This window comes from Pongo abelii, chromosome 23, assembly GCF_028885655.2.
Source record: "Pongo abelii isolate AG06213 chromosome 23, NHGRI_mPonAbe1-v2.0_pri, whole genome shotgun sequence".
Lineage (NCBI taxonomy): Eukaryota > Metazoa > Chordata > Mammalia > Primates > Hominidae > Pongo > Pongo abelii.
Window position 1 is genome coordinate 30,463,139 of NC_085929.1, and position 20,378 is coordinate 30,483,516.

Here is a 20,378-nt window from a genome sequence, read left to right on the forward strand (position 1 = left end):
TACAGGCGTGAACCACCACACCCCACCTGTCCGATGGGTTTCTAAGAACATCTTAAAGAACATTACTTCCTTCTGACATATCTTTTACCAAGATCCTTCCCAGTTTTTTGCTTAAGTTTAATCCATTTTTTCTTCCAGAAAATATCCTTGTATATGTATTGGTTTTTTCTTTGTTGAGTTCTCCCACTGTTCTGAGGCTTAGAAAGTCCTTTCATACCCAGACATCAGAAAAACAGATTCCATGAGAGTAGCTGGGATTGCAGGTGTGGACCACCACGCCCTGCTATCACTCCCTTTCTCTGAGTCAGCTTTTCTGTCTCAGACTCGTCTACTCCTTGAACTCAGGAAATGTCACTACAGGTGGCCCCAGCTCCCATTTACCTCCCCATAGGGAGCTCCTCTCTCCAGTTCCAGTTTCAAAACTGCCAAGGAAGCATTCTGGTTCACTCACTTGGGCCACTGGCCAGAGGGATGGGATACTCTGAAAGATTCAGCTAGAGTCCCAGGCCCAGCCCTGGACCATCACTGTGCCCCCTGGTGAGATGCCAGGGCTGGGATTCAGGGAGAAGAAAGGAGGTTCCCTGACAGTCATTCCTGCCTCCTGCGGCTGCGGGCTCCATGCCCCCATCCTGTGCACGAAGGGGGAGCTCCCGCTGTCTGGCAGCAGTTGCTCTGCAGGGGACAGTGTGGACCGTAGAAAGTTCATCCTTAACCCCAGCCTTCCAGTCAATGTTCCCACCAGTCTGGGACACCTGCAAGTGTCACAGCCCGCTGGGTGAAACTCTAAGATCCCTTTTAGAGGATCCCATTCGCTCCCTCCCTTCTGCCGCCATGCAGCCCTGAGAAACAGGGCTCTCAACGAACCCTCAGATGTCGGTGCTCTGGGGCCTTTCCAGGACGGCGGGGCCCAGTCGTTTCTGGGTCGGGGCGACGCCTGGAACCGGGCAGGGTCCCTGGCACCGGGATCCCGAAAAGCAGACCTGCTTCTCCCTGTCCAGCTGGTTCCCCTACCCCTTGCAGTCGGCCCCCTGCATCCGCGTCCTCCCTCCCAGTCGAGGGCCCCCAGCTCCAACTCCACCCTCCCAGCTGTGCGTTCATAGCGACCGCCCTCCCTGTAGGGACGCGCGGACCTGGTGTTGGAGTCTTGGCCGGCCAGGACTGGACAGGAACCGAAGGGACGAGGCGGGTCCGGGGGTGGTGCGCTCCAATTGGGTGCTGTCCCCAGGGGGTGGGGCCTGATCCCCTATTTCCCGGCGCTCCGGGAGCCTGCCACAGCTGCTGCCCACACCACCCTCAGCGCCTTCACTGCCATCCCCGCTGTCCTTGCCGCCCCCGCCATGGGCCTAGAGCTGTTTCTGGACCTGCTGTCCCAGCCCAGCCGCGCCGTCTACATCTTCGCCAAGAAGAATGGCATCCCCTTAGAGCTGCGCACCGTGGATCTTATCAAAGGTGGGCCCAGCCCGTTTTCCCGCGTGTCCACAAACCCAGTGCACCCCCAGACCCCTCGCCCTGCTCTGCCCTGAGCGTCTCGCCGCCCGCACAGCCCTCTCACCTCCTCCTGCAGCGTCTGCCACCAGAGAATGCTGTCGACTGAGTGGCCTTGGAGGGATCACAGCCTTCTCTGAACCTTAGCTTGCCTTCTGAAAAGGAGGATAATGTTACCTTCTGCTCTGTAGGGGTGGAAAGAAAATACTGAATGGAGTTTACAGAGTTCTTGCGTGGAATGCACGCATATAAATTCACAAAGCCCAGAAGACCTTAGGAGAAGGACACGCTGTTGTGAGGATTAAGAGAGGAGAAGAGATGAGCCACTCCAGTTTGCCTCCCCTCCCCTGGCCCACCAGAGTCCTGGCTAGACAACTTCTCTTCATCCACCTGCTGCACCTGGCCCCACCCACCAAAGACCCCCAGCTGCCCCGGAATGTGGCAGGACAGCGAGGCCCACCCAGGGAGTGGGGCTGATCCAGCCCTCTGGTCCCAGACCTTGCTGTTTCTCAGGGCTGTGGGGCTCCGCTTGGGCAGGGGGAGGGAGGGTGTAGAGGTGCAGCGTTTTTACTCTGAAGACCTTTTCTGACTTCTTCCTCTTCAGGGCACCACAAGAGCAAGGAGTTCTTGCAGATCAACAACCTGGGGAAACTGCCGACGCTCAAGGATGGTGATTTCATCTTGACCGAAAGGTGCCCTCCTTCCCTCTCCCCTCCCGCATCCGGAGCCCATGTTACCCTGACTCTCCCCATTGGCCCCGGGCCCCACTGGCCCTCCCATACCCCATGGGGCAGCGAGGGAGGGGAAAGGCGAGGGATCTGGCCGGGCGTGGTGGCTCAGGCCTGTAATCCCAGCACTTCGGGAGGCCAAGGTGGGCGGATCACGAGGTCAGGAGACCCAAACCATCCTGGCTAACACGGTGAAACACCGTCTCTACTAAAAATGCAAAAAATAAAAATAAAAAATAAAAAATAAAAAAATAAGCCGAGCGTGGTGGCGGGCACCTGTAGTCCCAGCTACTCGGGAGGCTGGGGCAGGAGAATGGCGTGAACCCAGGAGGCGGATCTTGCAGTGAGCTGAGATCGCGCCACTGCACTGCAGCCTGGGCGACAGAGGGAGACTTCGTCTCAAAAAAAAAAAAAGAAAAGAAAGAAGAGAGATCTGGGGAGAAGGTACAGCTTGGAGTGTGACCGGGATGAGCAGGGGCTGACAGAGCACGTCCCCGCACCTCTTATCTTCAGCCTTTTCTGAACCCCAGGGCCTCTCCACTCGCAGACTGAAGGGTATTAGAAGACAAGGGAACATTTTTCCACTGTTGCGCAGAGTAGGTTCAACAAATGCCAGCTGAAAAGAGCCTCTAGTGACTTGTCACAGACTACCCCAGTCTGCCCAGGCCGGGCCTAGAGGCCAATGCCATGGCCCAAGGGCACAGCTCGTGGTGAGGTCCAGCTGCTGGGCAGGAAAAGGACAAGAGGCCAGGTGGCTGCAGAAGTGATGGCTGGGGGCCTGTCAGATGAGGGCCAGAGACATTCCTGCCCTCGTGATCCCTGACCCAAGCACGTGGACATGCAAGGGACTCCACGGAGCATCCACTGTGTGCCAGCCCCATGCAGGGTTCCAGGGGTCCAGGGAGCCTATTCTGAGCTACACCGCCTCGGACAAGTCACTTGACCATTCTGACCTTGAGTTTTCTCTTGTGCTAAAGGGCTAACAGGAGTCTCTACCTCATAGGGCGGTTGCTGGCATATCACAGAGATGAGGTTCTCAAAGTGCAAAGCAGAAGGTCCAGCCAAGAGTTGGTGCCCAAGGCAACAAAGACAGGAGGAGACTCGGAGGAGGACGGGGTGGTGTCGGGGAGCTGGAGATGGAGGGCGAGGCTGGAGGGCAGTCCTTCAAATGCAGAGATGCCCCCGGGCCCCAGTGGGGGATGGGAGAAGCTCGGGGTAAAGGCCTGGTGCCAGTGTCCTTACAGCCACTGCCCATTCATTCCCAGCTCGGCCATCCTGATTTACCTGAGCTGTAAGTACCAGACGCCAGACCACTGGTATCCATCTGAACTGCAGGCTCGTGCCCGTGTTCATGAGTACCTGGGCTGGCATGCCGACTGCATCCGTGGCACCTTTGGTGTACCCCTGTGGGTCCAGGTGAGAAGAGCCATCTGGAGAGTGGTTGCCCACCAGAGAGTAGTTGGCAGTAGGCAGGGGCCATAGACTGACCCATTCTCTGCCCCCATCAGGTGTTGGGGCCACTCATTGGGGTCCAGGTGCCCGCGGAGAAGGTGGAACGCAACAGGACTGCCATAGACCAGGCCCTGCAATGGCTGGAGGACAAGTTCTTGGGGGACAGGCCCTTCCTTGCTGGCCAGCAGGTGACGCTGGCTGATCTCATGGCGCTGGAGGAGCTGATGCAGGTGTGAGCTCAGCCTGTGGGCAGTGTCCCTCTTCGTGTCACACCCATGAGGCAGACAGAAACACTGAGGCCTGGAGAAAGCCAGAACTTTGCCCGGAATCACAGAGCAAGTCTCTGGATGATCTGGGGCCAGAACCTTGAATTTCTGCCTCCTGCCTGGGTGTGGGGTCTCACCCCGGCTGCTCTTGGGCTCTAAGGCTGAACATACTGCCTGGGCCCCTGTGGTCCATTCACTTAGGGGCTGGAGAATGGACCATGTCTCTGATACTTCTGCCCATGGTTCCAGAATTCGGGTCAGCAGTGACAACTGGGAAAATTGTATCCCCACAACTTTTTCATCCTTGTCCCTACAGCCGGTGGCTCTCGGCTATGAACTGTTTGAGGGACGGCCACGACTGGCAGCATGGCGTGGACGAGTGGAGGCTTTCCTGGGTGCTGAGCTATGCCAGGAGGCCCACAGCATCATCTTTAGCATTCTGGAACAGGCGGCCAAGAAAACCCTCCCAACACCCTCACCAGAGGCCTATCCGGCTATGCTGCTTCGATTTGCCAGGATCCCCTGAAGGGTCCGGGATGGAGGCCAGGAGATTAGCAACAAGGATTCATTCTGTTACTTACTTGCCCCTTTTCATCTTTCCCTCTTGCCCCAGTCCCTTGTCTCCAGCTTCATGTGAAGCTTTGCACAGACAAGACACTCAGTGTCCTTGGCAGTGCTGCTACTCCTCAGGTGCAGCATGCATAACCAGTAAGAGACTAAATCTGCAATATATAAAGAGCTCCTACAAATCAATAACATGAAGAACACTCAAAAATTGGCAAACGTCATCAGTGTTTTAAATAGAATAAAGATTCCAGACACTTTGAATAGAGAACCAAGAGTTATTGGTTTTACTACATTGTTGTATTATACATATGGAGTAAAAGTATGTGCTAGTAATCCTCATCATGGTTAACCAAAGTAACCTCACAATAACAAGTCAACATAATTGTATCACCAGGGCAACAAAATATTAAGTAAGTAACCAACTCTAATTGCAAACTATTAAAGGATATAGGCGATGTTTCACAGTTCATAGCAATGGTGTTTGAAGTCTAGGAAATATAAAAGATTTCTTTTAACAAGCATTCATGTCTTCTAGGACAGTTTTGTAATAACAGCAAATAGTAAGATTATACATTGTCACACAGACCTCCATGTATATCCAAGGGATGGACCCCACCACAATTATTTTAACAGAGAGAACTTGTTATAAATAATTGGTAACCATGCATTAGAGAACTCCAAAGACAGAGAGAATCCAGATTAACACAGAGGTAAACACTGCAAGAAGCTACTACCCCTAGAGCTGGGGGATCAAGGGAGGAATTAGGAAGACCAATATGCCAGAGGGGCCCTGAGGAATTCAAACCTCCAAGAAAGGTGTTATTCATCCCCCCTAGCATCACCTTCCAAGAAGGGCAGGGTTCCCCAGTTTGCCCTGAGGTCTTCACAGGAAGCCATGTGGCTGTGGATGCAGTTCTCAAATGTGACAGTAGATGTCACTGCCGACCAATAAACAGGATGTTCCCTACACACTCTGGGCTACCTGCCCACGTGTCTTGTGGCCTTGGGGCCCCCCATTTCCCATGCCTGACCTGTGCCCACCATGTGCCACTCTATTGGGGGACCTGCCCCGATAATCATGTAGGGCCTTTCCTATTTTTCCTAAGCATCAGCCGGCTTGAGAAATAAAGGGACAGAGTACAAAAGAGAGAAATTGTAAAGCTGGGCATCTGGGGGAGACATCACACGTTGGTAGGATCCGGGATGCCGCACAAGCCACAAAAACCAGCAAGTTTTTATTAGGGATTTTCAAAAGGGGAGGGAGTGTGCGAATAGGTGTGGGTGACAGACATCAACTACTTAACAGGGTAATAGAATATCACAAGGCAAGTGGAGGCAGGGCGAGATCACTGGACCACAGGACCAAGGCAAAATTAAAATTGCTAATGAAGTTTCGGGCACCATTGTCATTGATAACATCTTATCAGGAGACAGGGTTTTGAGATCAACCGGTCTGACCAAAATTTATTAGGTGGGAATTTCCTCTTCCTAATAAGCCTGGGAGCACTATGGGAGACTGGAGTATATTTCACCTCTGCGGTTTCGACCATAAGAGACAGGCCACGCCCAGGGGGGCTGTTTATAAGCCAATACCTCCAGGTGCGTATTCTCTTTCTCAGGGACGTTCCATGCTGAGAAAAAGAATTCATCGATATTTCTCCCATTTGCTTTTGAAAGAAGAGAAATATGGCTCTGTTCTGCCAGGCTCACCGGTGGTCAGAGTTTAAGGTTATCTCTCTTATTCCCTGAACAATTGCTGTTATCCTGTTCTTTTTTCAAGGTGCTCAGATTTCATATTGCTCAAACACACACGCTGTACAATTTGTGCAGTTAATGCAATTATTACAGGGTCCTGAGGTGACATACATCCTCCTCAGCTGACAGGATTAAGAGATTAAAGTACAGACAGGCATAGGAAATCACAAGGGTATTGATTGGGGAAGTGATAAGTGTCCATGAAATCTTTACAATTTATGTTTAGAGATTGCAGTAAAGACAGGCATAAGAAATTATAAAAGCATTAATTTCGGGAACTAATAAATGTCCATAAAATCTTCACAATCCACATTCTTCTGTCATGGCCTCAGCCGGTCCCTCTGTTTGGGGTCCCCGACTTCCGGCAACACCACTCCTAGCCGGAAGTATTCCAAGTAACCATTGCAACTGTCCTGCCTTAAGGGTGCCTGGTGGTGGCTTCTGTCTTAGGTCCCATTCTGGCTCTCTCTTCCAGTGATTTCTCATACTTTGGGGGACACTCTGGCCTGCTTTCCTGGGCCTTTTTCATTACCACCCCCTCTCCCCAACAGGCACTGGGGATGGCGGCCACAGCCTATGCCTTCTTGATCCATGCTGGCTGCCTTGGGGTTGTTCCTTATTGGATGGTTTTGCTTTCAACAGACACTCCAATAAAGTACACGAAATAAAGAATAAAGTTAAACAGTCAGTCCCAGTGCTGTGTAGGTGGCAGTAAGTCTGGGAGAGCGACCTCAGCTGAACTAACCATGGTGTGCATCATTGTCAAGCGGGGCCAGCAGGATCCTCAGGTCACCTGGCAGGAGGGGCAGGGAAGGGTCCCTAGAAGTGACCTTGAGTTCCACTTAGTGCTCTTGGCAGAGGGAAGGGCTTGGGCTAGTGCTGGAGGCATGAAGATGGCGTGTGTTCAGGGCTCTCCAGCAGTCCAGGCATGGGAAGGGGATGCTGAGGGCCAAAGGCAGAGGCGACACTGGGAAGGGAAGTGTAGCAAGGTGAGGACTGGCATTCGGCCATGTGACTGAATTGCCTGTGTGTAGTGCGTGTGTATGTGTGCGAATGTCAATGAACTGGGTGTGAACGTGAGTGAATTGTGTGACTGTGTTTATGTGTGGGTGTATATGTGTGTGACGTGAGTGAACTGTGTGTATGTGGGTGTATATGTGTGAGATGTGAGTGAACTGTGTGTACGTTAAGTATATACGTGTGTGAATTTGAATGGTGTGTAATGTGACAAAGCAGTGTGAATTTGTGTATGTGGGTGAATGTGTGTGAATGGGTGAACTATGTGAATTTGTTGGTGTGACTTGTATGCCTGTGTGTGTGAGGTGTATGTGTGTGTGTGTGTGTGTGTGTGTGAGTGAACTGTGTGATGACTTTGTATTAATGTCAGTGAATGGTGTGGTTTTGTATGTGGGTGTATGTGTGTGTATGTATGTGAATTGTGTGAGGGGTTAGTGTATATGTGTGTCAATGTGAGTTGTGTGACTTTGTTGAATATGAGTGAATTGTGTGATTGTGTGGGTGCATATGTGTGTATATGAGTTAACTGTGTGATTGTGTGACTGTGTGTAAATGTTATGATTGTGTATGTGGGTGTATATGTGTGAATGTGATAAATCGTGTGACTGTGTGTGGACCTGGGTGGATGTGTGTGTGAATGTGTGTGGCTGTGTGTCGAACAGTGTGTGAGTGTAAGTGTGCAGGTGGCAGCTGTGGAATTAAGGCACATTAGGGGAATCCTTCCTTGGCTCTGGTCCTTGGTTTCCCTCTATGGAACGAGTTGGGTGAATTAGGCAGTTTCTGGCATTCCAGGATTTGGTCTCAGGTCTAAACAGGATTTTGTAAAGTGAAAGCAGCATCCCTTGGGCATCCCGGGAGGTGTCCCTGCCCTCCATGGCTCACCTTCTGCCACATGGCCCAGCAGCAGCCACTCTGCAGGGCCATGTGCCGCCATGACAGGTACTCATCCCCACGGGCGCGGGCCTGCAGGTCCTGGGGGTACCAGTGGTCAGGTGCTTTGTACATGCAGCTCATACACAGCAAGATAGCCATAGTAGGGGGACATGACAGGGGCAGAAAGCATGCCCTGAACACTCTTCAGCCATTTTCTGGGACATTTTCACTATCCCCATGATGCAGAGGAGGGATGTGAGGCTCAGAGAGGTTAGGTAAGTGCCCAGGGTCACACAGCCCTACACAGGGCCAGACTGTCATCTCCACTAAGGGCAGCAAGGAAGAAACAAAATGTTATGAACTTCAGCAGGGGCTCAGGGAAGGCTTCCAGGAGGAAGGGGCACCCAGTGTGAGTCTGAAGAACGAGAGCAAGTTGGGTATCTCCCCAACATATCCAAAGCATGGACAGGGCCAGGAGCAAGGCCAGCAGGGAGAGAGCCGTCCAGGTGACATAGCAGCATTGCTTCCCACCCTGTCCCATCTCCCGTTCACCTATGGTGAAGGGTTGTGCAGTCTGACCCCCAGAGCTCATCATGCCTCTATGGGTGTCAGACCATCCAGTGATCCCAGGCTCTGAACGTGAATGCGGCTCCACCACGGAGGCACAATGTGGCCTCAGTAAAGGACGCCACCATGCAGCCACCAACCTGGAGGCTGGTTTAGGCTTTCATTTTCCCACCCACCTCCAACCCTTCAGCAAACCCTGCAGTCAGAGTTTCAAGAAAAGTCAGAACTGACCACAATCCCCCGCAACCCTGCACCACCACCACCTTGGTCTGGGGCTCCAGCGCTGCATCCCAGATGACTGCAGTGGCTTTCTCCCCCCTGCCTGGGGGATCCTTTACGACCTAAGTCAGATCACAGTTCTCCTCTGCTCAAAACCCTCCAGCGACTCAGTCCACCTGCGGTAAGAGCCAAAGCCTTCCCAGTGTCCCATGCTCCCCTCTGTCGTGACCTCTTGCTCTTCCTGCTCACTGCACCCTCCCTGGCCCATTGCTCTCCAGTCTGAACCCCATGCATTGTCCCACTTGGAGCCTTCGCCCTCACTCTTCCCTCCAGCCAGAACACCCTTCCCCTCATGCCTTGCACATTCCTACAGCTCTCTGCTCAGATGCCACCTCCTCCAGGGAGTCTTCCCTCAACGTCCTACTCATAATGACACACACCCCCACTCTTACCCTGTTTATTTTTTCCATAGTATCCATCAACATTCGACATGTTACATGTTTACATGGGTTACTGTCAGCTCCCCCTTCTATTAATGGAATGTGAGCTCCATGAGGGGAAGGGCATAGACACATTCGCTGCTCAAGCCCCAGGGCTTAAATGGGGTCTGGCCCTGTTGGATGTTTAGCAAATAGCCACTGAAGATCGCTGAATGGTCCCTCGACTCTCCAGGGAAACAGCACTTGCTCCACAGGATTTGTGGGCAAAATGATAGCACTAAGATGCCTGGTACAGCCGCTCCTCAAAACTTAGAGCACTCTCCTTTTTTCGGAGAGCAAGGCTGGTGGTGAGGAGGCCCGGAAGCAGACTGGGCCCTGTGGCCTTGTGCAAGTCCCTCCCCTCCTCCAGCCTCAGTTTCCTCACTTGTACAATGCAGGAGGGGACTTCTATAGCCCTTCTCAACACTGGGCACCTCTGCCTGCCTCAGCCCATTCTTCACACTGGGGCTGGTGCAGGGCCCACAGTCCATGATCCCAGCCATCAACAGTGACCAGACAGACGACTGGCCCCCAAGGCCCAGCAGCAGCCCAGGGACTGGTTACCTCTCAGTCAAGGTGAAGTCTCCATCCTTCAAGGCCCAGCACTCTCCTCAGGGGGTTCACCTGGGCAAAGGCATCGCTGTGCTGTTGGCCTGCAGGCGAGATCAGAGAGGTGAGTGGGGACAACCCAGAGTTCTCTGAGGTCTCTGCCCACCCCCACCCCAAAATCCCAGCACCAGCTTTCTGAGGCCCCTATCTGGGAGGCATCAGGGAAGAGGAGGCCTCTCTGCTAGTCACTGGGTCACAGACCCTGACCCCATCAGAAGGCCACCTTTCCTGTGTCCAGCTCCTTGAAGCATGGCTCAAGAACAATTCCCTGGAGCTGTAATTCACACCCCACCCCCAGCCCGTTCCATCCGTAGGTCAGACCCCTCCAGCCTCCTCCCTGGGCTCTAGGCTTGCCCCCTCTGATTCAGCTTCCTATCCCAGCTGGGGACTTAGGCCCTTCTGACCAGGCTGGGTGACCTGTCAATACCCCAGAGTCCCAGCCAAACATGTTCCCAACCCTCAGACCAACCTCATTCTTGCTGGGAATCCCTGCCCCATTCAGCCACTCAGCCTCCAGTGGCTCAGCTCTTCTTCCTTTCTTATGCCAAACTCTCAAGGCTCTCTCCCCACTGGGGGTTCCCAGGTCTGATTCACTTTCGCACTCTAGGCCAGTGCTGGAGGCCGAATTAGGTGCCTGCTTAATGTGTTTGGATCAGAGGGCCTCAGTCAAGCCAGGCCCCAGTATGATCATAGGCCTACATGTGGACCTCTTTGTCCTTCTACAGAACGGACATGAACATCCCTGCACATTCTCCCTCCACAAACTGCTTCTGTGTCCAGCCCCTGTTCTGTAGCAGGTGACTCAAGCTGGTTGTACCAAGGGCAGCAGTTGGGAAAACTCAGATGAGCAGGGTCCTCCTTCTGGTCTGCCCAGAGGGCTCTGGCTCTGGCTCTGGCTCTGCTCTCTGCCCTACTGCTCAGTTATAGCCCTGCCTCCTCCACTGAATTCTGCTTCAGCTGCATCTCTGTATGCCAGCCAGACCAGCAAACGTTGGAGCTCAGGGTGAGGGTGCTGGCCTCCCCCACTGCCCTGCCACAGGGCCCTCCAGCCTCTAGCCTCTAGGAGCAGCCCCTTCAGCTGGGTGAGAAGCCCCATGGGTTAGAGCAAGTCAGATGCAGAAGAAAGAAAAGGCAGAAGAATGCCAAGAAATACATAAAAGTGAAAGAGACCCAGGGCCAGACACGGTGGTGCATGTCTGTAATCTCAACACTTTAGAAACATGAGGCAGGAGGATCACTTGAGCTCAGGAGTTCAAGGTCAGCCTGGTCTACACGGCAAAATCGCACGTCTACACATACCAAAAAAAAAAAAAAAAAAAGTAGCTGGGCATGGGAACATGCCTGTAGTCCCAACTATTCTACTTGGGAGGAGTAAGTTGGGAGGATCACTTGAACCTGAGAGGTCAAGGCTGCAGTGAGCTGAGATCATGCCACTGCCCTGTAGCCTGGGCTGCAGAGTGAGGCACTGTAAAAAATAAATAAATAAATAAATAAATAAATAATAAAAAAGTGGAAGAGACATAGGCAGGGGTAGACAGGGACTATTTTACCTAGGACACAAAGAGGCAGTTTCATTGTTTTTTCCAAGCACCTGGGGTGAAGATATTCTGGCCCCATTCCATTTCCCTACCCTCCTGTGCCTGCCGTGCCCTCTCTAAACCTGCATTTTGAAGAATGTTTTGTATTCGCAAGCAAAGATCAAGCCTCTATTAAAATGGACAACCAGCGGGGCATGGTGGCTCATGCCTGTAATCCCAACACTTTGGGAGGCCAAGGCAAGAGGATCACTTGAGCTGAGGAGTTCTAGGCCAGCCTGGGAAACACAGTAAGACCTCCTCTCAATAATAATAATAATAATGATAATGATAATGATAATGATAATAAATTGGACGGGCATATCGGTGGGCACCTGTAGTCCCAGCTACTTGAGGGGCTGAGGTGGGAGGATCGCTTGAGCCTGGAAGGTCGAGGCTGCAGTGAGCCATGATTGTGCCACTGCACTCCAGCCTGAGTGGCAGAGTTAGATCCTGTCTCCAAAAACTAAAAATAATAAAATAGATAATTATGTAATAGTTTTCACACCGGAGAGTCTGATTCTTCGTGTTAGTCTGCATTCTCGGCCCGACTGCAAAGCAGCGGGGACAGGCAGGGATCCGCGGCCAATATCCCCTGGACCTGCCTGCCCAGCCCAGCTTTGGTCAGCTCCACTGTGTGAAGCTCGAAGGGGTTGCCGTTCTTGGCGAAGATGTAGACTGCACTGCAGGGCTGGGACAGCAAGTCCAGGTACAGCTCCAGACCCATGGCGGGGGCGACGGGGTGGGGCGTGGGAAGGCAGACCTAAACCTAGGGAACGGGTCCTGGGGACAAGCCCGGGGGATAGGCCCGGGAACAGGAACTGCGGTCAGGAATGGCTGGTTGGGGACGGCGGTCAGGAAGGGCTGGTTGGGGGCGGCGGACAGGAATGGCTGGGGGTAGGTGAGGCTTGGGCAGGAACTGCTGGGTCACGGAGCCTGCAGCGGTGCACCACACCAGGAGCCCCGAGTCCGGCCACGCCCTCTTCACTCATCCCTTGGCTCCGAGAACTTTGGGTCAATCAGTGGCGCGTCTGCTCTCTCACCACCCCTTTCCGGGAATCTAGGCTGCAGGTATATTTCCCACTAAAAGGGAAGAGGAGAGGCTGGGCGCGGTGGCTCACGCCTGTAATCCCAGCACTTTGGGAGGCCGAGGGGGACGGATCACGAGGTCAGGAGACCGAGACCATCTTGGCTAACACGGTGAAACCCCGTCTCTACTAAAAATACAAAAAATTAGCCGGCGCGGTGGCGGTCGCCTGTAGTCCCAGCTACTCGAGAGGCTGGGGCAGGAGAATGGCGTGAACCCGGGAGGCGGAGCTTGCAGTGAGCCGAGCTCACGCCATGGCACTCCAGCCTGGGGGACAGAGTGATACTCCATCTCAAAAAAAAAAAAACGAAGAGGAGAAAGGCGGTGCAGCAGCCTCCTTGCCCAGTGCCTGGGCCCAGTGCCCAGGATGGAGGCCAGAGAGGAAGGGTGGCTGACTGCCTGCGGATCTGCCAGCCCCACACCTCATAAAGGAATGAGCTGTCCCTCCCCAGTTGCTGGGGTCATATTTGTTACATTCTAGCGGACGTCTCCCCAGATGGCTGAGGCCCTGTGAGGTCTATCCAGAGGTTTCCAACAGTGCCTGGCATTGCACAGTAAATTAATCACCATGACACGAGTTTTGCAAAAGAGAAAAGATTTACTCACAGGGCACCAAGCAAGGATGTGGGATAGTAGCTCTCAAATCCACCTTCCCGAAAATAAGGCTTAGGGATAAGCCTTGCTTCCAAGCAGTAGAGCACAGGCCCCAGCCACACTCAACGGGAGGGAGGCATACAAGGATGTGAATAGCAGTGTCGGCCTCGTGGGCCTACAACGCAGAAGGGCCATGCAGTTGGTTTAAAGCTTTGCTGTTGCCATCTTAACATTCTTAACAATTTAAAAATAAGGGTCCCCACATTTTCATGTATAGCCAGTCCTGTCCAAGGAGTTCAAAGATCTCATGAGGGTGGACAGGGCACTGTCTGCTCTGGGCAGTGATGGGACCACTAACAGTTGTTCTCCAGTCTCCCAGCCCCTACCCCAGGCCACGCCTTCCCCTGGGCTCTACTATTCTTGTTTTTTTTTTTTTTTTTTTTTTTTCGAGACAGGGTCCTGCTGTTGCCCAGGCTGGAGTGAGGGCAGTGGTACAAACTTAGCTTACTGCAGCCTCGACCTGGGCTCAAACAATCCTTCTGCCTCACCCTCCCATGTAGCTCAGACCACATGTAAATGCCACCAATCTGGGCTAATTTTTTGACTTTGTAGAGATGGGGTCGCACTTTGTTTCCCAGGGTGGTCTCGAATTCCTGGGCTCAAGTGATCCTCCCACCTCAGCCTCCCAAAGTGCTGGGATTATAGGTGTGATCCACCACCCCTGGCCCCTCTCACATTCTTGACATTTAAAGTTACCATCATTGACAAGGAACATAGGTACACTCCAATTTACTCAAGAAAAAAACTCTTTTCTCCATTGAAGAGATATGTGGTCTGGCTGCTTCCTACTCTAGTCGAGGTCTTCTTTTTGTTTCCTTTTTCTTCTTCTTCTCTCTTGTTTTTTAGACACGAGGTCCTGCTGCGTTGCCCAGGCTGGTCTCAAAGTTCTAGCCTCAAGAGGCCCTCCTGCCTTGTCCTCCCAAAGTGTTGGGATTACAGATGTGAGCCACCCCGTCCAGCCTCAAAATGTGGTCATTAGATCAGCAGCAGCAGCAGCCTTGTCTGGGAGCTTGTTAGAAATATACTAACAGGCTCCCACCCCCAAACCCAGACCTACTGAATCAGAGTCTGTATTTTCATAAGATCCTCAGGTGATCCAAATGCACCTTAAACTTTGAGGAGCTTTGATCCAGAACCTGGGCTGGAGGCCCCTGGGGGCCACTCTGTTCCTCACAGACTGCAAGGTATGTTTTTTTCTTGCCTCTTTTCTCTGTCCCAATGTCTCCTTCTCTCTGTGTCTGACCCTGAGGACCCTATGACATCTTCCCAGGGGAGTTCCCACTGCCAAAGGCCTGATCGTCTAGAATCTGATGGGCTCCTCTAGACACCAATCTCTACCTGGGCTCTTGTTGAAGAAGCCAATCAGCTCATTGGTTGGAGATCACATGATATAAAACATGGCTGCCTTCCAAGCCTTATGTGTGGACAAGGAGATAGGGACAAGTAGGCATATCATGTTCTGATACCTGGACCATCGTCTCTCCTCAGGCCCCCAGAATATAGTTTTATGGGGAGTTTTCTTCCCTTTCCCCAATATGGTCACTCATAACTTTACACCCAACAGTCAAACAGGAGTGGAAGCTACAGGGTTTCATGTAAACAATAGGCTAGGCTGTGGGGCTGAGTAAAAGGCACTGGACTGTGGTAGGTCTTACTCCAAGATGGCCAAATGGAAGGGCTTTTAGCTTTCTTTGTTTTTGTTTTATATTTTGACATATAATGTTCAATTTCTACACTTTAGAATAAAAAGAGCCACAATTTATGCTTCATATTTTTTGTAGCTGCTTCCCTATGCTTTTGAACAATGTAATCATATTTTCATTATCAGATATAATTCCCATACCATAATATCCACCCTTTCAAAGTATACTTTAAAATTCAACTGATTTAAGGCCAATTCCGTGGTTTTCAGTATAATAACAAAGTTTTGTCACCATCACAGTTATCGAGTTGTTGATCATTTTCATCACCCAAAAAAGAAACTCTGTACCCAATAAAGAGTCACTGCCCATTTTCCCTCTTCCCCTAGCCCCTGGTTACCATTCATCTACTTTCTACCTCTGTGGATAGGAAGTATCTGCCTATTCTGGAGATTTCATTCAAATGGAATAATGAAATATGTGGCCTTTTATGACTGGCTTCTTTCATTTAGCATAATGGTGTCAAGGTTCATCCATGTTGTAGCATATAACGGTACTTCATCCCTTCTTATGGCTGAATAATATTCAATTTTATGGACTTTTTAGCAAAACATTCTAATTTTTACTTCTCTACTGTGCTTATTGTTTGTCTTTCTCCACAACAATGTGAGCACTAAAGGTAGAGATTTTTGCCTATTTTGTTCACTACTGCTTCCTCTGCACCAAAAGCATTGCCTGGTCGTGGGTACTTTTCTAGTTGTAGGAAGGAGAAGACAAGATATAGGTCCTGACTCTGGTTCTGCCTCTCATTCATATGCTACTCTGAGGATCCCTTCCCCTTGAAGAACTTGTTTCTTCATCTACAAAATGGGGATAATACTACTACTCATCAAGGTGGTTGTGAGGATTAAACAAGGTAAGAGAAGTAAAATTGCATGTTAGTTATCAGATAGATTTGTGTTCCCATCTAGCTCCAATGAGGGAGAGGATTTGCTCTAGTCTGTCCCTCTGGGCTCTGGGCTTCTAATGGGCAGACAGCTTCCTCCATGATGTTTGTAGCTGTAAAGCCTGGCACAGTCCCTCAAGACAAGTTTTTTCTGTTTTTGTTTTCTTGAGATGGAGTATCGCTCTGTCACCAGGCTGGAGTACAGTGGTGCGATCTTGGCTCACTGCAATCTCTGCTTCCCAGGTCCAAGCGATTCTCCTGCCTCAGCCTCCCGAGTAGCTGGGATTACAGGCACACGCCACTACATCCAGCTAATTTTAAGACAAGCTTTCACACTTGAACTGCTGATGGTCTTCCATGAACAATTCAACAGAAACCCAGTAGCGTACACTTCCTTGTATGCACTTGTTCCCTCTCTTTACATTTATTACACATTTAATGCTACCTAATAATTCCCTATATTTATCTTTTACTGTATCCAATCATTCAACAGATTCCAACTGAAATACATAGAAGAGTGATATTCCAACTTCATCAGACCCTGAGATTCTATTTTTAACATTTCTTCCATGGATTGTTGAATGTTTCCAATGATTGATCCACCTTCCCTTGGCCTTTTCTACATTACAGATTTGGTTGCATGTCCATGTCTATGTTGCTGAACTTGCCTCACAGACCCAGCTTGAACACAAGATGGGAGCTTGCTGAAGAGCAGGACTCATTCTGTTGAACCTGCATGTTTTCTCAGGTCAGATTGCTTGGTGGTGCTTCTTCAATTTCTTTCAACAGCACATTGTAGTTTTCTGTGTTGAAGTGTTGCTTTTCTTTGGTTAAATTTATTCTAACTATTTTATTCTTTTTGATGCTATTATAATTGGAAGTGTGGTTTTAATTTTGTTTTTGATCCTTTATTGCAAATGTATACTATTGATTTTTGTGTATTAATCTTGTATCCTGCAACCTTGCTGAATTTATTTTATTTTATTGAGATGGAGTCTCAGTCTGTCACCCAGGCTGGAGTGCAGTGGAATGATCTTGGCACACTGCAGCCTCCACCTCCTGGGCTCTAGTGATTGTCCTGCCTCTGCCTCCCGAGTAGCTGGGACTACAGACATGCGCCACCATGCCCAGCTAATTTTTGTATTTTTAGTAGAGACGGGGTTTCACCATATTGGACAGGCTGGTCTCAAACTCCTGACCTCATGATCTGCCTGCCTCAGCCTCCCAAAGTGCTGGGATTACAGGCATGAGCCACTGTGCCCAGCCTTGAACTCGTTTATTAGCTGTAATTGTTTTTAAGTGAGTTCCGTAAGAATTCCTAGAATGTCATCTGTGAATAGAGACGGTTTTACTTCTTTCTTTCTGATCTACATTCCACCTTGTTCCTTTTTCTTGCCTAATTGCCCTAATAAGTAGAAGTAGTGTGAATGAACATTCTTGTCCTGTTCCTGATCTTAGGAGGGAAACGCTCGATCTTTCACAATGAATGAAGTATGGTGTTAGTTATAGGTTTTTCATAGATGCTTTTTGTCAAGTTGAGGAAGTTCCTTTCTCGTCTTCATCTGCTGAGTAATTTTATCGTAAAAGGATGTTAGATTTTGTCAAAGGCCTTCTCTACATTAGGATGATCATGTGACTGTCTATTAACATGGTATGCTACATTGATTGATTTTTGTGTGTTGAACTGCATTTGTACTCCTGGGATAAATCCTACCTGGTCAAGGTGTATGATCCTTTTAATATGCTGCTGGATTTGATTTGCTAATATTTTGCTGAGGATTTTTACATCTTATTTATAAGGATATTGCTTTGTAACTTTATTTTCTTGTAATGTCTTTTTCTCTCTTTGGTATCAGAGTAATTCTGGCCTCATAGTACGAGTTGAAAAATATTTCTTCCTGTTCTATTTTTTGGAAGAGTTTGTGAAGGCTTTGTGTTAGTTCTTCAAGCTTTCAGTTGAATTCACCAGTGAAGCCATCTGGTCCTGGGCTTTTCCTTGTGGAATTTTAAAAAATAATTAATATTTTAATCTGTTTATTTGTTACAGGTCTATTACAATTGTATCTTTCTTCTTAAGTCAGTTTTGGTAGATTGTGTGTTTCTAAAATTTTCCCATTTCATCTAGGTTTCCTAAATTGTCCACATATAATTATTCATAGTATTTCTTTCTAAACTTTTGTATTTTTCTATGACCAATGTGATGTCTCCATTTTCTTTCTTTCTGGTTTCCATCTCATTTCTTCATTTTTGTTTTTGTTTGTTTTTTGAGATAAAGTTGTTCTATGTTGCCCAGGCTGGAGTGAAGTGGTGTAATCATAGCTCAATGTAACCTTCAACTCTTGAACTCGAGTGATCCTCCCACCTCAGCCACACAGTTAGCTAAGACCACAGGCATGCACCACCACACCAAGCTAATTTTTTAAAAATATATATTTTTTAGAAAAAAGTCTCATTGTGTTGCCCAGGCTGGTCTCAATCTCCTGGCCTCAAGTGATCATTCTGCCTCTGCTTTCCAAAGTACTGGGATTACAAGTGTGAGCCATTGCACCCAGCCTCCACTTTCTTTCTTGGTGAATAATTTGACCCTTATTTTTTCACTTGGCTATTCTAAGTAAAGGTTTGCCAATTTTGTTGCTCTTTGCAAAGATCCAATTTTTGGTTTTATTTATTTTATTGCTTTTCTATTTTCTATTTCATTTATCTCCATTCTAATCTTTATTATTTCCTGTTTTCTACTGGTGTTGGGTTTAGTTTGCTCTTATTTTTCTAGTTCCTTAAGGTGTAAAGTTAGGTTATTGATTCAAGATCGTTCTTCAACTTATGTGTTTACAGCTATAAATTTTGCTCTTAGCACTGCTTCTGCTGCATCTTATAAATTTGGGCATGTTGTGTTTTCATGTTTATTCATTCAAGATACTTTTTGATGTCCCTTGTGATTTCTTCTTTAACCCATTGGTTGTATAAGAGTGTGCTGTTTAATTTCTATGTGCTTGTGAATTTTCTAGTCTTCCTTCTGTTCTTGATTTTTAACTTTATTCCACTGTGTCCAGAAAACATACTTTGTGTAATTTCAATCATCTTAAATTTGAGACTGAGGACAAAATATATGCTCTATACTGGCGAATATTCCATGTGCTCTTTAGAAGAATGCTTATTCTGCTCCTGTCGGGTGGAACGTTCTGTTCATGTCTAGTGTGTGCGATTGGTTAATTATGCTTTTCAAGTCCCCTATTTCCTTGATGGTCTTCTGTAGTTTTTCTATTACTGAAAGTGGGATATTGAAGTCACCAACTATTGTTAATCACAATGTAACCATATTTAACCCTTTTAAAATTCTTTTTGGAAACTGGAAGGATCTGTAACCACCACCCACTCCCACATCAGACCGTATGCATATGCCAACTGTCTGCTGCTCAGCAGCTGTGATGGTTGTTCCAGTTCTTTATTAGACAAAGAACAGTTTTCTGTTTTTTTTGTTTGTTTGTTTGTTTGTTTTTTTAGCATTTCCTTTAAGGAAGGTGGCTCAGGTTGCTGAGCCAGCCAGGCCCTGCAGGACAGGCTGCGATTAGGGTCACTTGCTCTTCTTCAGCAACTCAGAAATATTCTCCTTGACCATTGGATCCAATGTTGAAAAATCCCAGTCGGCCAACTGCATTAGTCGATCATGGGCCTCCCTAAAGAGGCCAGAGCTGATATTCAGCTCCACCCGCATATGCCACTCAGCTAGCTTGGAGCTGTTGAGGAAGACATTATAGTTGGCTGCCATGGGCTGTGGATAGAGAAAGACGAACATGTGGTCAGCCTGGGGACCAGCCCCACCTGGGTCCTCTCCCACAGCCTCAGGCCCACACCCCCAACATCTACCTATGCAAAGAATTAGGCTGCTGACCCCCAAGGCCTGAGCAAAGGGTCACAGATTATGTAATAGATGTAGGTGGGGATGGAGGATCCAGAATCCCTCAGAGTCCTTAATCACTGGTCTTCTTGCTCCCAGCCTTCTGAACCATGCTGAGAGGGCTCCTGGCCCAGGCACCTCCCACTTCTCTAGCCTGTGACCTCACATGAATCCTGCCTTCTTCCAGGGAAACCCCTTATCTCAGGTGTGTATATGTGGATGAGGGAGAGAACTCAGGTTTTTCTCTCCATGTTCAACCTCCCACTGTCATCAAGCTCAGGGGCTAGGATGGGAGACCTGGCGGGAAGTCTACCGTGCAGTTTGGCTGGCTCCCTAAGAGTCTACCCTGTAGTTTGGTTTGCACCCAAGATCTTTGGGATGCCCAAGAAGGAGTGGGTGTGGGTGAAATGTAAGGGGTGGGGACGAAGCATATGGCTGAACCCTTGGGGCAGGCCAGAATGATTTTTCCTGGTGCTGATCTGCCCTGCAAACAGACCAAAGAGACTAATTTTCATATCAGCCAGAGATCTCTGGGATAAGGAAGAGAACACTGCATTTTCTGGTC

At 49.3% G+C, this 20,378-nt stretch overlaps 3 protein-coding genes across 3 annotated transcripts in view; 1 reads left to right on the forward strand and 2 right to left on the reverse strand.

Annotated features, from left to right (window-relative positions):
- Positions 1-1,337: 1,337 nt before the first annotated feature.
- On the forward strand, positions 1,338-4,766 carry LOC134761159 (glutathione S-transferase theta-2-like). The gene is made up of 5 exons (XM_063722804.1): positions 1,338-1,449; positions 2,090-2,177; positions 3,479-3,629; positions 3,722-3,895; positions 4,248-4,766. Exons 1-5 carry the CDS (start codon positions 1,338-1,340, stop codon positions 4,455-4,457), a joined length of 735 nt encoding a protein of 244 aa, XP_063578874.1. The 3' UTR covers positions 4,458-4,766.
- LOC134761157 (glutathione S-transferase theta-3-like) lies at positions 4,767-12,667 on the reverse strand. The gene is given in 4 exon segments (XM_063722800.1): positions 4,767-8,303; positions 9,973-10,007; positions 10,009-10,053; positions 12,193-12,667. Coding segments are annotated over 4 exon segments (432 nt in total). The 5' UTR covers positions 12,319-12,667; the 3' UTR covers positions 4,767-8,077.
- Positions 12,668-16,376: 3,709 nt separating this feature from the next.
- The window catches only part of LOC100461022 (glutathione S-transferase theta-2B), a 42,943-nt gene continuing 38,941 nt past the window's right edge, over positions 16,377-20,378 (reverse strand). Inside the window, exon 5 of the mRNA XM_063722799.1 lies at positions 16,377-19,687. Coding sequence (XP_063578869.1) covers positions 19,490-19,687 — 198 coding nt within the window. The 3' untranslated portion in view covers positions 16,377-19,489. The remainder of the gene's footprint in view (positions 19,688-20,378) is intronic.

Excerpts from the sequence above, each read along its gene's own strand:
- LOC134761159 (XM_063722804.1), top strand. The coding sequence starts at position 1,338 with ATGGGCCTAGAGCTGTTTCTGGACCTGCTGTCCCAGCCCAGCCGCGCC. Across the intron at positions 1,450-2,089 it reads CACCGTGGATCTTATCAAAG|GGCACCACAAGAGCAAGGAG; the intron begins GTGGGCCCAGCC and ends CTTCCTCTTCAG. Across the intron at positions 3,630-3,721 it reads GTGTACCCCTGTGGGTCCAG|GTGTTGGGGCCACTCATTGG; the intron begins GTGAGAAGAGCC and ends TGCCCCCATCAG.